Source organism: Phaenicophaeus curvirostris, chromosome 4, assembly GCF_032191515.1.
Source record: "Phaenicophaeus curvirostris isolate KB17595 chromosome 4, BPBGC_Pcur_1.0, whole genome shotgun sequence".
Lineage (NCBI taxonomy): Eukaryota > Metazoa > Chordata > Aves > Cuculiformes > Cuculidae > Phaenicophaeus > Phaenicophaeus curvirostris.
This window is the reverse complement of record NC_091395.1, coordinates 10,031,196-10,047,239: the sequence shown is the minus strand read 5'-3', so window position 1 is coordinate 10,047,239 and position 16,044 is coordinate 10,031,196. Positions and strand designations below refer to the sequence as shown.

At 34.4% G+C, this 16,044-nt stretch overlaps 1 protein-coding gene across 6 annotated transcripts in view; it reads right to left on the bottom strand.

Annotated features, from left to right (window-relative positions):
* Positions 1 to 664: 664 nt before the first annotated feature.
* PCDH10 (protocadherin 10) overlaps positions 665 to 16,044 on the bottom strand; it is a 32,618-nt gene continuing 17,238 nt past the window's right edge. For 2 of the 6 annotated variants that reach the window (XM_069855236.1, XM_069855237.1), the window contains exons 5-7: positions 6,608 to 6,703; positions 4,574 to 4,648; positions 665 to 2,256 (exon numbers count right to left, since the gene is read on the bottom strand). In XM_069855236.1, the coding sequence (XP_069711337.1) occupies positions 4,614 to 4,648; positions 6,608 to 6,703 (131 nt within the window). In that variant the 3' untranslated portion in view covers positions 665 to 2,256; positions 4,574 to 4,613. The remainder of the gene's footprint in view (positions 2,257 to 4,573; positions 4,649 to 6,607; positions 6,704 to 16,044) is intronic. The other 4 variants (XM_069855238.1, XM_069855240.1, XM_069855239.1 and 1 more) reach the window with 2 other exon arrangements.

Here is a 16,044-nt window from a genome sequence, read left to right as displayed (position 1 = left end):
AAAAGTCCCTCTACCTACAGCTAGAGAAACATTTCGCTGTTGTGTTTGCTCAAATCAATAGCTATTGGTGCTTTTTTTGATTTTGTTTTGTATAATGCACACATTTAAAAAGGATCCCACAAAATATTTTGTAGGTATACAAATGTGCTAAATGTACACTTCAAAAGTGTTCAACAAGCATTTTGCTTTTTGTTCAGAGTATTAAATTAATAACTTCAGGGTTTGTTCCAGTAGCTGTTTGTATAAAGAGCTCTCACAAATTGATCAGAAGAGTCGTTTGGATTCATAGCCAGATGGTTTCCATACAGATGATTTATATACTTCTATCTAATAGAAACCGTCTATATATATATGTATATATATATAAATAATGAAAGGAAGAAACTCAAACTCTATTATGACATAGCAGTAGCTAAAATCAGCTTCTCACACATTCATTCTCTGGCAGCATTGGTGGGGATATCAGGTTTTCTACACAACGGCATGATACAAATTCCACTTTGATCAATGAGAGGGTTTTCTCTTGTCTTAATATTGAATCATCGCTAAGAATTTGTTCAAATTCGGTAAGACATTGGTTGATAACACAGTGTTCCTTCATTCATTTTCAATATTTGACATATTAAGATACAGTGGGGAAAAAAACACAATACAAAAAGAAAAAAAAAGAAAAAAACATTTTACTAGATTTTTACATTTAGTAAATGGTACTTAAACTCCATGGACATGAAAGTAATTTTAAACTTTACTTTTGAAAGTTTACCTTTTTCAATATTTCATAGAAAAGAAACGCTCTAAGATACTGTTTCAGACCACAGAATTATTACAGAACATAAAGATTATGTAGAAGGGCTTAATCCTTTTCCCAACAAAGATGGTAGCCAACCCCTTTTTAGCTTCAGTGGGAGAAGGGTCAGCTGAGTATGTGCTATGTTCCTAATTTCAAATCTCCTTTGTGATAAAAGAGTCAATATTTTGGCATATACTTTGCCTTGGTAATTTGAATTCTATCAACAACTATTCCTAGCCACAAGAGAAATATTTTTAGGCAATATATTGGTATAGTTTCACAAAACTACATCAGAGAGATGTGCATGTGTGTTTGTGTGCGTGTGTATGTATGCATACTTATGAGTCTGCGATGATTCTCTTAAAATACTTAACTTCACTTACATTATATCTTACATTGCAAAATGTACAGACACCCAGTGTTCTTTTTAACAACATATACAGGTGAGTTTATAGAGCCTTATAAAAGATTCTGTGATTCCAAATTAAAAACCATAGAAATATAATCAAAATAATGGAGAGTGATTTATACCTCTGATAGTACATAGCGCTCATTCTGGTAATATTGACAGCTGCATCTTTGGCATTGAAAATTCATTACAGCTTTTAGACAAAATGTTGTTGCTTACAGCTTTTTTTTTTTTTTAAAACAAGAAAAACAGGATTGACCAAAATATGAATATTGGGGAAGTACTATTAAAGGTTTATTTTATTTTTGTTTTTAGCAAGGATAGCTTAGGAACCCTGAATTACCTTCTCATTTTAGTGTATGGTGTAGACTGTATGAATCCATTTAAAAATCAACTAAGTTGTACCACGTTTTTCGGAAAATTATATATAATATAATATATATATATTTTATATTTATTTAGAAGCTTTGAAATAGTACAGTAAACACTTTGCAACACGGTGTATAAACTACAGAATGTCTTTGATAATTTTGTGGGCCTTCAGATTAACAACATTTTTATGACCCACGTGAAAAGAACATGATCACAATCTCTCTTGTAAAGTTGGAATAGTTTGGGGAACACTTGATCACACAAAAATAATATAAAACAGTCAAGTTTAAAACAGTGATATTGCATTTATAATGCACATTTCTTTTATCCGTACGATTGGCTTCTTGTGGTGAATATAAACATCTAAAGGGCTCAGTGACATTTTGGAGAGAGAAAGATATATAGTGCTGTAAACAGGCACACACTGATCAGAGAGGCAAGATCAGTTGCCTCTGAAGTTTCTACAGTTCTACACATTTCAACTCATTTCTCAGGCCTGCTGAGAGCAATTAGGTCCTATTGTTGGCCATGATGTCTCCAACAGCACACAAATCCTTCAGTTACACAGAACTGGATGGCCAAGATAATGAAGTTGAAAGTTGATGCTTTTTGTTGGTCGACTTTTGTGCAAATCATGCTGCTTCAGGTAAGTCCTGTAGAAGTGACTAGCATATCCTTTTCCGTGCTGCAGGAAAGAAAGAAAGACACTTCTGAGAGAAAAAAAAAAATAAAAAATCCGTCTCCAACAGTTCTTAGGTTTGGTATTTCTTAGAGTGTAGAGAAACAAGCAAAAGTTGTCACAAACTGTAGCTTAAAATTCCCACTGTAGCAAACAGGTTAATGGTGATTCACTTTTCAGAGAAAAGACTTTTTGAGGCTTGATAGCCTGAAAACCAAACTTCACATACTGTATTATTATTATGTCTAACTTGTCATGGCAAGTATTCCAATGTGCCTATACAGGATCAATTTAAGAACAAGGCAAATAGTCACTTGCAGGTTCAACGTTATTGGAATTTCCAAGCCTATTTTTTCCTTATTCATCTCATTATTTATAGCAAGATCTAGAATACCCCAAAGATTCAGAAGCTGGTTTTCCTTTTCTTTCAAAGTGAACCATTATCATCATCACCAAGTGGCCCTTTAGTCTGGTTTGATGGAGATGAAAAAATGGTGCATTAGTGCTACAATTCAAATTTCAGCACTTACTGTCAGGCTGGAAATTAACTCGTGTTACACAGATGAAGAAGGTCAATGCATTAGCAAACCCATATCCTAATCCACCAGTTGCAGTAGCTGTATTACCTCAAGTCACTGGCTATTTTAACTGTAATTGGGAGCAAAGGTAACAAACGATTTGTACTAGCTTTCAGTAAGACCCTGGATTAAACTCTGATCTCTGTCACACGTGAAGTTGAGACAAGGAACTAACTCACTTCCGAAGTATCATCATCATTATTACTATTGTTTAGTAAAGCTTATAACAATAAAATCAGGTTTTACTTTAGCTCCGACTCCCTTAAATCCCTATCTGAAAAATCAGTATATTTCTGTGCATGAAGTGTTAAAACTAAAACAAAAAGGAATTTTAACTTTAGAATGAATCTTTGAATCATGCCATCCATATATACATGTTGATGCTTTCATGCTGACACACAAAAACATCCAGTCTCCATTCCATTTAACACAAACATATACATTAGTCATATTTATTCAGTATATATATTCACCAGTAAACATATGAAATGTATCACAGGGAAGTTAGGTTACTTACAGGAAAATGTTTGGATAGGTATGGTATGTTTGCCTAATCTAGCCTGCCTATGTCATAGGATGCATGCAGAAAAGTGTGAAAAACATTTATATATAAGTTATCTGTCCCACATACAAACAGTTGCCAGATGCATTATAAACATTAAAATGAAAACATCTAATATACTGTGTTTTGAATGTGTCACTTCTGTAGAAAATTAGTAGCAGAATTAGAAAGGATATTTAAAAGCTTCTGCAAGGCTTTTTACATTATAGTTAAGACTAATCAGATCAGAATCCTCTGATTAATGTAGAATGTCTTGATGCAGTATATGATCAGATCAATCAAGTTTCTAGACATCTTTTAAAATATCTTTTTAAATATTACAGGAAACAATCATTCCAATAACAGTAATAACAATAGCAAGACTTATATTTGATCTTCAAAACTTCTAAAAGTTCACTAACAATTTCAGTTCTCTTGTAAATACATAAGTAGAGAAATCTAGATTGCTGCCTGCCACTTAGGAACTCATGCTGGAGTACAGAGACAGTAGGACTTTCGTGGGATAAATCTATACAGGTTTGCAACTGGGGCAACTGCTGCTTTCGAGCAGCACACTGTCCTTCTATTCTGGTCTGACACAGTACATGAGCACTGTTGATGTGACACTTGAGGTGCACAGCAAAATCTGTTTACGTTATTATTTCAGATAATACAGAAACTGAGTTACTGGCTGTGTCTAGTCCTTTGCCAGGTAAACTAATGCCTTTTTAATGTTTAAACTTCAGTTGATATGCTTATATTACAGAATCAGGCTACTTTATAGCAATAACTAAATATTACACAATGGGTGCAGAACATCTACAACTCTCCCTACATACAAAAAACCTTATCCCAAATCCCAAAATATCCCCTGCCAACACATAAGATGCACTGGATTTCAAAGGCAACTTTCGTCCTCTATGGGATTTTTTTCTGTATTTGCAGAGAATTTTATGTGCAAGAAAATCTCTCCATGTCTATACCATTTTCCGTCTTTTTTACAGATGGGGAATATAAATCAGAGAGGTTAAATGGAAAGGAGGATGGACTTAAATTAAAACAGAAGGCAATGAAAGTTCTGACATCTATTTCTGGCTCTGTGTGCGTGCATGCATGTATGTTCACGAATAAGCTTTAATAAGAAACACTGAGCCTCTCTGTATCACAATTTCTCCATCTGTAAAATGGGAATAACATTGCTTACCCATCTCCTAGAGGTGCAGGAAGGTTTAAATCACTATTCTTTATAATCCACTTTGAGATCCAGAGATGGCAAGTGCTACAGAAATGGAAGTATCAGAGTCAGTGTAAGAGCTGGAACAAGAACACCATAATTTCTGGTGCCTAATATCTCCTCTGAGATCACAGCTCTCTTACTCATCCCTATCATAACCCTTATACCAAACTCTCAAACTAGTGCATAGGGAAGTTGCAAGTCTGTGTGACTACAAGTACTAGTCAGAAAGAAAGTTTTAATGACAAGCAGTTTCGTAATTCTGTTAATTACATTGTTTGCCCATATATTCTAATAGAGTTCAAGGTGAATAAGATATTAAAGAATCACAAGTATTCCAAACAAAATTCTTAGAGTACACAATTTGTACTATAGTAACTACTGATCCTTCCCCAGAGACCTTAACAAAGATTTTGAGTATTACACTAAGAGTGCTCAAGGAATAAAATTTATATGGAATTGCAACAGAAACTGGAAATAAAACCCAGCAAAACTATGTAAGATTCATTTGTTCCTCAGTACGCCTCCCAGTCACAGCAAACTAGTTCTGTGTAGACTGAAGAGACACATAAAGGCATCAGTGGTAGATGAACATAAAAAGAAATGAAAAACACTAGTGCAAGAAATAGAAAAGAGAAAATAAAACATGCAATGATTATTCCTAGCTGATAAATCAGAAATGAACAGAAAATACTGTAAAGCACTAGTCTTTTTAACAGATCTTTCACCCTGTTTTGAATCATCCCAACGCATCCAAACTTGATGTCAGACTACTACTTTACAGCCATGAATACAGCCATATATTTTTACTCTTTTCGCAAACCTGACAAGGGACTGCTTGAATTTGGAAGACTCTTGGAAAACTCTCTGAATAGAAATTTTCTCCTGCTTAATGTTGCTAGCTAAACTAACTAGGCCCACAAGAAGGCCCACTGCTTCCCTCCACAGCCGACAACGAAAGTAGCAAAAGAAAACACATCCTATACCTTTTGTAACTACTGTCACTTTCACTCCATACTAAATTTAAGAGCTCCACGAACTCTCACAGTATTGTATCTGCTGTAACAGAATGACTGCAGAGTTCCCCTAAGTGCCAATAGTCTCAAGATCCAAATGAACCCCTAGATAATAAAATCTCCAAAGAATATCAAATGCCAGGCATGCTGCTGCTGTTACAGAAATACCACTGATCCCCCTTCACTTAAGATGATACTTCAACTTTAAGAACTCTCTTTTACTTAAAAGAAATCTATGTAACCAGAGAACAGGGGGGAAAGTCAGTGTCTAAACTGTCATCTTTCTATTTCAGATCCTAATTCTATAAGTTAGCACAATATCGAAGTAATATTTGTCTTCATATGGGCTTCCCGATACAGGCTTCTATACAAAGCTCTCAATGCATTAAGCTTTTTCTTGTGGGTCTCCCATAAAAAAAAATAAAAACGTGTGCCTCACCACGCCACGTTTACGAAGATCAGGTGGTCCCCAGGCAACACTGCAACTGCTGCACAGATTACGGGAGGCTGTAACCTCCTGCATTCTACTCAGAAATAGCCCAGTTATTCAGGCTTTACAGTGAATACCTGCCACTTGTAGTGAACAATAATTTTAAAAGGAATTAATTACATTCATATACATTATGGCAACATTGGTTTTAAATTTGCATCATTAATTTTAACTCTATATTTTTACAGTTTGCTTTACAGTCTATACATTAACTGTAGCAGATGAACTATTGCCCTTCCCTAAGTCCCATTAGTTTTGACTGTGCCAGGAATGGATAATTCTATGACAACCCACAGACTGCAAATTCAGCACTCTTGTTGTAACTCAGCCCAATTAAATAGAGACCAGGACTTAAGTAGTAGTAGAAGGCATACTATATGAAACAACCCAGCTGTTTCAGTTAACCTGAAGTCCTAGTTCAGCTATCATCAAGTATATTTTTGGAAAGAGGTCAACAAGTGAATGGGAATGCAGAGTAAACTATCATAGCTCCCTCACCCTTTGTAGTGGTGTATCCAGGTAAAGGGTGAGACACACGGCTGGGGCTGGGGCTGGGGGATGTAGGATGGGGATTACTCTGCTGCCACCCATGTTCTGTGGATAAAAAAGTATTCCAGTCACTGCAGGTGTTAATTCAGTACCTTGTGCAATCTATAAAGTCTTTTTAAAGTCTTTTTTTTTTTAATGAGCTACTACTTAAAGATGTTTTTTTCAAAGCACTGCTAATAATATTTTATGAAAATTCCACTCATGGCATTATAAAAAAAAGATTGTCTTATCCAGTCGAATAAACTGTGGTACACAAATATGAAAATAAACTTTTTATCATATATCTTTTCCTCATGAATTAGTTTAAGGGGAATTATTTTTTCTTTTCTTTCAAGGCTTTAGTTAAGAGATTTGGGGCTTCAAATTTGTAGCCTATAGAGCATGCATGGACAAAATATCCTGCATTCCAGATGCCCATGTTACATTTTACACAATTAATGTGGTTTTCCTTACTCTATATTATATCAAATAGTTGAAAAAAGGAAGAGAAAACATACTTACTTCTGTATTAATAAATAAATAAATAAGGCCAACTCTTCCTTAATATCAGAGAGTCAATTTGCTCTCGTGGTTGTTGTTTACGTACTTATGTGTATGTCTGTAGACTCCTGCAGGCCACCAAGGGGGTTAAGTAAAAGTGAGACCACGTTCTGTCTGTACATTTCTAGCATCAGACAAGACAGGGAAGGCAGGACAAGCTCCTACATGTGAATGTGTAAGCTGCACTGAGGCAGAATTTGTCCCTAATAAAGACTTGGAATTCAGTATGACTGGAAGTTCTTTCTGGGATCTGCAGACCCAAACCCCATAAATATTGTTTCTGAAATAAACAAGCAACATGTGGACTGATGTGTACATTTACCTAGATCTCATCTGAAATGACAAAAAAAAAAAAGATGTGAGCATTAAGTCTTCAGGCTGTGAATAAATAAAGTAGGCCAAAACGCAAAAGTTTGTAATTGTTGTACTGAAACTTTTCTGGAAACAGGCTTGCTTTTAGCCAAAGAAATAGACCCTTAAAATCCTTCTTTCCTTTGAGAATACATCTTCTGGAACAAAGATGATTATGCCAAAAAGATTATTTTTCGCACAAAGCAATGTAACCACATACATTGTCTTTTCCTATTGTCCTGCATTAAGTGAATGTATTTCCACATCTACATTCACTTAAACTGGTTCCAGAAACAGAAATTCCCCACCAAGTCAAAATTTGACAGTGGTGGACACTGCGCTGATGATAACCTAGTGAATATGGAAAACAGTGTTATTTACTCCATGAAAAGAGGTAAAAAGGTTTGCCCTTTGCACTTAAGTACAAAAGTGCCCCTTTTCAAATTTGAACGTAGTGTCAAGTAACTATGCTATATAAACAACTTAAACACTTATGACTTTTTTGAAAAAAGTTTATTGACTAAATTTCTTCCTGACACATATTGCTGCTTCTATTAGCTTCATTTCAAGATCAGAAAATACATACTTAAAAGATGTTTTCAATGTTTGCAAGATGCCTTCATAAATATTTTTGTATGGCAAGAAGGATACCTGATAAAAAAGTTCACACATCATGACAGTGACTGAAATAATGTTCCTCTGGTGCTATTGAGTGCCCTGACTCTTAAATTCTACCTGAACTTAGCTGGACCTCTGGAAAAAAACAAACAAACAAAAAAAAACCAAAAAAAAAACCCCAAAAATCCCAAACCACAAACCATTAAAGCATTTTAGTTCTTAAGAATAAGTACCCAAGTCTCAGTTTATGTAAGCACTAGATGAAATTTCTCTCTGTTTAGGACTATCCTCAAGCAAAGGCTTAAGTTTAAGCACCGACCTTAATCAACATGTGCTTTAAATTAAACATATGATTAGAAAGGATTTTCTTTTGAATCAAGTCCTGGATTTAGTCATAAATTTTCTGTGGCACATAAGATACTTTTATGTGTATTTGATTTTCTGTTCTAAATGCTGACATTTTTTTTCCACTGCCAGCAACAGCCCAGTGGCATAGTACCTGTCAGATTTGATTTATCTCTGGTTGCCATTATTTACTACAGAAATGATGCTTTGTAGTTACTACAATGCAGCACAGAAAACGCTAAGCTATATTCTATAATGTACCATAAAAATACCAAACCCAGTTTTTTCACACGGTACAGTAAGGAGTGCATTTTTGTCTTTCTGTACTATAATAACCATATTATCTACCTGAAAGCACTAAAGATAATAAATGACACTACCATTATATTCAGAGAATCATGGAATATTTTATTTTGCAAGAGTTCTTTTAATCATGTATTGTATTAAGACCAATTAAATAATCCCTTGATTATTGGTGATATATGCCATACTTATCACAGAGTATATCCCCTAAGAGTTTTTCCAAATTTTTAATCAGCAATTTATTGTAATTGCATACATGTTCTAGTAGCAAGTTCACACTCTTCCCAATTCGCTGCAAGCTAATACTCTTATACTATCTTTCATAATACCAGTACTTGATTCTTTTCTTTTTTTCATAAAAAATGCTTATGTATTTGTATGCAACAGTCATTTCTTCTCCTCAATCTTACTTTCTTCTTCCTCCATGCCTTTTTTTCTTTAAAATTCACCATTTTATTGCACTCTTCTGAAATCTTCAATATACGTATCTCTCAACTGACAAGCCTGAAAATTAACATGTCAGTTTGAGAGTCAACAAAACCAGAATACACTAAAGGCTGGCTACAATGTAACTTAAAATTACCAGTGACCTGAGGAGAACAGGAAGGATATGAACCATTCCTCCTAATTGCTCTTGAGTGCCTAAGTTCCCTATAGATTCAAGGGAAAAGCAAACATGTACAAGTCTCCGGTTGGTGGCCTCCAGAGGTGCTAAATTAATCATGCTGGATTTGGGGTGAAATACTTAATTTACTTGTTGTTACACAAGGTAACATGCACTACAGTATTACATTAGCATCACACTATGTATTCCAATGCAATTTATCTTTGCCATAGTGTGTTTCCCACCACACCTCTCTCCTGACAGGGACGAGGTGACATCACGATCTGCTATGCATGTCCTTCCTCTTTTCATGAACATTTTCCATTTTGAAAGCGCAGTACTTAACATTGTTTTAAAAAGCAGCATACACTCAGATTTCAGAAAGTCCTTGCCAATTTATCAAGATACCATACTTAAGTTTATCATATAAACTTCTCACAATCCTTTCAAAACATGGGCTCAGTTTCTATCCATGAGTGAAACTTGACCAAGACGATTCTTTGTTATTTAAAACTATCAGAATGGGACAATTTATATCTGCATTATTAAAATTTCTCAGCCACATTGGGAAATATATGGGGGTCATACAGCGTGACCATATTCAATCTGCTTTCAGAAATGGTCCCTGGCCCACATTATGACACCTGCACCATAACCAGAACTCGTTAGGGAAAAAAGCTAGCTGACGCAGGCTAAAGGCACGTCAGAGAGTATAAGAGAACAGACCATAACATTCCAGTGCTGGGAAGGATCCTGTTTAATTAATTAGATGGACATAAAGAATATTGCAAGTACAAAGCACACAGCACTTTATCTTAAGTAGAGCAGGAAAAAAAGTTATTACTGCATCTCATTTATAAGCAAGAAATTGTTTAGATCTCAGTTCCTATCAATACCTACAGCTGGGTGCAGCCACATTCAATTGTCATCTAAATTCCAATTGAGAATAGATGGATGTCAATTTAAAGCATAAAGAGGCAACTAAGAAAGTCACAAAGTGACAGAACTTTATTCTGACATAAGATGAATCCACAGTATCAGCATCTATAAAATGCCTTGTGAATAAAGAAAGATTGCATTCAAGCAGTTTCATAATGAATCCTTTTCCAGTGCTGAATGCAGCCATGATGCAGATAAAGTCAGAGGACTTGGGTCACTTGCTAAAATCCCCGTAACTTCTTTGGTGAATCTACTCTGCATCCACTTTTTTTTTGTTCTAATCCACAGTACTCCTGATAACCTGTGAAAATGTCATGTAAAACAACATTACTTACACACATGAAATATATTCATGTATATGCAAAAAATGCAGATTTATTCTTGCAACTCATACATGCAGATAATTTTCAGGTTGAATTTAGGAAGACTTTTCTAAAAATTTACTTCCCCATTTCCACAATATTTTCTTCACCCAATAAAGACCGTTATCCTACTAAAGGAAGAAGTTATCATAGGAGAGTTTGGGTTTTCAGTGAATCCACAATGATTACTATCATCATATTTAGCTCTCCTGACAACTTATTAGATATCGCAGGCAAAAATTATATTCTAATTGCCTGTATCTCTTGCTTCCTGTCTTACAAGAAGGTACCAAATACATCATTTTTCACTCTTCTGACTCCACCATGCTATGTTCCTAAAACAAATTAAATATATTGACAGCTGCTTCCCAGCAGCAGTCACCCTACTGCTAACATGAAACTGTGGTTTCTTGGTGGCTAGTGTACAAAAAGAGCTGTTTACAGGCTTGCCAGATAAATAGCAACACCGGTCCCTATAGTGTGCCTGCCCAAACACAATAAATAGATGCAGTTCCTTCTTTAACTGGTTATTCATTATGTTACATAAATGGCTTTCCCTGTTTATCCTCCTTTGGTCAGGGATAAAAAATGGAAGGGAAGCCCTCAAAAATTAAAGCAGTGGAAATGACAGTGGCAAATCAGAATTATTGTGTGCAGGAATAGAGACAGAAATAAGAATAAATTCCTCTGCTATGCAGGCTAAGGAGTTCCTCAGAGGGAGGCAAGCAGAGAGAAGACTTTGCTGCACATAGATCCAAGATTAGGCACACATTCCATTCTCCAGCTCCTGACTGTCACGATAAGGAGGCTTGTATATTTAAGAATAGCATTTATTCATAATGAATAGAATTTGCCTATGAAAAATGAATAACATTAGTGCCTTTGAAAATTTTAACTGCAAACATTTCATTGCTTTCCAAAGAGACTCATGTCCATAAGTGGTTAAGTTACTTTTGCCATAGGATTTAAATTTATAGGACAAGAGGCATTTTGGAATTCTAAACCAGCATAACACAGTAATCTCAAAAATTACTGCTAAAATTTCAAGTAATCTTTCTGCTGGTTCTTTTTATATTCAAAGAGTAGGAATCCAGAAAACGGTATTTCATTATTTAAAAAAAAAAAACCTCCACAGATGGTATATTCACGGCAGACATGAGCACTCTCTAAATTGACATAAATGAATAAATATAGCACCAGTCTGAGACAGTTAGCTACACAAGACTTCTATATGTTTCATTCAGAACTGGCAAATACAGACTTTTACAGATATTAGAAGAAGACGAATAGCTGAAATGTCATGTTTTTAAGACAAAGAAAAATACCATTTTCTTTGAAATAAATGTTGTACAAGTTCAGGGTTTTTTAACTTCTTTAATTATTTTCCTGGACTGTAGTTGCAAAGAGCTATAAAGTCATCTAAGATAAAAGATGCTATGTAATCCTAAAAAAGGGCACTTTTTTATTCAGTATTTCGTACAGTAGAGGGTACTGCTAACTTTGATCACAGTTACATAAAGAAATTCAAGTAAACAGCATTTAAATATAACTGCTAACACCTGTGCTTTAAAATTATTCTTTTTATTTCTTTTTCTAATATTCGTGATTTTCATAAAAATTGATAACAATGATGTAATTTACAGGTTTTACTGGGCTACAGCCAAGCATACTTATATACTACTTCTTAATTTTGCTCTCTTAATTATCCATTTTCCCTCTATTATTGCAGTAACACTCTGTAAGTGTTCTATCCTTTGAGCAATAGTTGCAAGAGGAATACGTTCACATGAAGAATGCCAACCAGAATGTGAGATAAAAATACCTTTCAGAAGTTATGCAATAATCATTAAACACTGAATCATCGTAAGTGGTTTATGCAAGATCGTAGAGTACCTACGATAATGAGTAAAAATACATAATAGTCTTGCTCTCCCTTTATTATAATTTAATTAGTATTAATTACTTAAGTTTTATTTCAGGTTTCGGGTTTTTTGAAGTGGCAATCTTGAGGTGTGAGTCAATAAATCTCTTATCATTTCAGACAGCAAAAATGGGAATGCTCTACTAGACTTTTTAGAAAAGTATTCAGTTAGGTTTCTTAGCATTATTAGACGTTGGCTTTTCAACTCAGCCTCCATTTTTGTTGAGCAACTTTGCATGTACAAAATCTCTCTCATTTGTGCAGAAAGGAGAGCTATATCCTGTCCCAGAGATAAATTCCTGAATATACAAGAAGAAATCCACTGTCTGTGACAGGACATGCAAGATATTCAGCTATGCAGATGAGATTTAAAGTTGAAAGATACGATTTTAACATTCTTTTTGAGCACAAAACTGCACTATTCACAAAGGAACAAGACTTTTACTATGCACATATAATCTGTTTATTCATACCAATAAAAATTGCATTTCAATGCAACTTATTGTTCTTTTTCTTTTAATCCAGCATTACAATATTTGCTTTCTTCTTACCCCAAGAACTGTAACATGTAAATGCAACTTACTGGTGCTAATTTGTTTGCTTTTACTTATGTGTGTTTTTACTTAAAGTATGTGTGAAAAATCAGAAATTATGTTAAAAGTGACTAATCAAGGGATCAGACAGCTGCCACGTTTGCCTGACTCATACTAGAAAACCAGTGGGCTAATTTTAAAAGCACAACTGTAGACAGGCCTCATTTTTCAAAATTAATCAAGTGTCCCATTCAAAATAGCTATTATTTCTGTGAATGGAAATGCCACGTCTATCACAGCTCTGATAAAAGTACAGAAATAAGTTATAGAACTGAGATGTAACTAAAGGAAAAAAAAACCAAAAACCAAAGAAAATACTTCTTCCTTCATGAAATATACGAAAAAGTAATTGCCTTCTTTTTTTCCAAACTTTTCCAAAACAGTAAAGACTTATTGTTTAAAATATCTTTTCTTATATTTACACTAAACAGTAGCAGAAAGTGTTGTTACTTATCCTGCCATACAGAAACATGCCTTTATGATCCTAACTGAATCAAAATATTTACACAAACTTGTTTTTATTCCTTCGAAAAATAAGCAAAGGATTGTGAGGTACTTCTTGCCCTAGTATAAAGACATGAACATTTTTCTCCTCTAGGTCACTTGTTCTAATCTAATTCAGGGAGATAGATAATGACTGTAAGTTAAACCGTTCTTTGTGGTAGCTTATTTGAAATAAATTGATTGTCCAATTCCTAAATATTCAACCATACAAAGACTTTTGAGAGCTATTTGATTTTCTTTGTTAACCAACTTGGATAAGTCAAGTTGAGGTGGTGACAAAATATTCTGCACAATGATAACCTTGTACTAAATCTAAACTTTAATATAAACACAGTGACTTGTCCCCAGTCCAAAGCCCATCTACCTCCTTGTACACAGACCTTCACTGCTGTTCTAACTGCAGAGTGCCTCAATGGCTCTCCGGGCTAAGAAACAGAGGCACAGAGTGAGGACAAAATTACCTTTAAATTTTTTGGGTGATACAAAGAAGTCTCATGCAAATCACTTCACTCTGTGAGCCTAGACCTATGTGCATCTATGAAAGGTAGTGTTGATACTAAGCAGCCGTATCACAGAAATCAAAACAGTTAAGCCAAAGAAAGGGATTTTTTTCCCTTCTAATTCACCTTGTTTAGGTAGCTGGCTCTTTGGGGAAGAAACCAACTTTTTTATTCTCCATGTATATACCATACCTAATATGATAAAATCCTGATTCATACATAAAATATGTTGATGGTGTTGCAAATAATTACCATGATAATGATAGAGGTTCATCAAGTGAAGATGCTTGCGTGTATTCAGAAAATATTGCAGAGCTAATTAGGGGGCTACTTTAGAACACAATTATTATTCTAGAAGGTCTCTGTATAAACACTGTTATTCTGTTCTGCAAATTGTGCCTTTATGCACTTATTTTAACCTGCTTTCAAAGTAGATTAAGCTATAGAAAGTAATTTTTTTAGAACAAATAAGCATTTCTACATAGAAAGTTAAGGTATCATGGCAATGTTTGACTGTTTTCATATACTACAAATTTCCTCATCTCTTAATAGGAAAAGAAAATATTCTACTGCTAGCGTCAGTATGTAACTTCAGGAAAGCTCTTGAGCATTTTAGAAGAAATGCAAGTTTAGTACCATCCACAACTACAGAAAAAAATAAGAAAACATGGAACTTACTTCTTATCATCAGTTATAGACCAAACCACTACTGAGATGGATGCAGTGGTGCTATTCCCACCATTGCTATCTTAGGACCTGGTCCAAAGTATTAGAACTAGATCAGAATCAGACTGATCATGTATTCATTGTGAAGATCAGTCTCTATTAATATCCTACAGATTCTGGTACAACATGGTATTGTTCTTGTAATAGGGTTTTTGGTCACTACAGTAAAAATATTTATAAAAATAATTTATATATAATTATATATAAATACTTATAAAACTAATGGCTAATATCAACACCACTGAAAGAAAAATTAGACAGAAATGATTAGAATCTATTTAAAAAATCATAGGAATTGTTCAAAAGCTACATTTTATTCTCCTCACCAGTGCTATTTCACTTACTTTATTTTATCCAGTAAAGTTCAGAAAGTCTTTAATGTTTTAGCAACACTCAAGTCATAACGAAAATTTCTTAACTGTTTGCAGAAAGGCAGTGATGAACAAGAAGAAGCAAGCAGAAATTATGCAGTAAGAAGAACATGCAAGTTAAAAGAATCCTGGAGTCACTCCATGAGAAAACTTTTCAAAATCCCTACAATTTATTGATGCCATAACAATTTTCTAATTTGTATTCATAATAAATACCTAAAACATATGTAAAGAATATATTCTTGCAAATATATTATTCGAGAACAAAGATATGTACTTTTGGTGTATTCTGCTCAGAATAATATACAGAACATGTATGTTCATGTGGAAACTGGTGTATGATTAAGTTCAATGGCTTAGACTGATAAGGTGAAAATTTGGAACGAGACATAAAGAAACTCTTTCAAGTTTGAGGACTTATTTCTTTTCCTACATTATAATTTGTAATATAGCTGCTGCTGTTTTCACTTATCCACGCAGTGACCTAAACCTCAGACAACAAAGAAGCAAACACTCAAATCCCCACTATTAAGCCTTTGCTTTCAATCACACTCCACAATCAAGTTTGACAGATTACTGTATTATTTGTGTCAAATGTGTATCATTTTATCAAATGTGTATAATCTCATCAGTTCACGACCTGGTTGCTCTTCAATTGTTTTGCTGTCTTGCTGCTCTCTTTTTATTGAGAACAGCAAATGAAAGCACC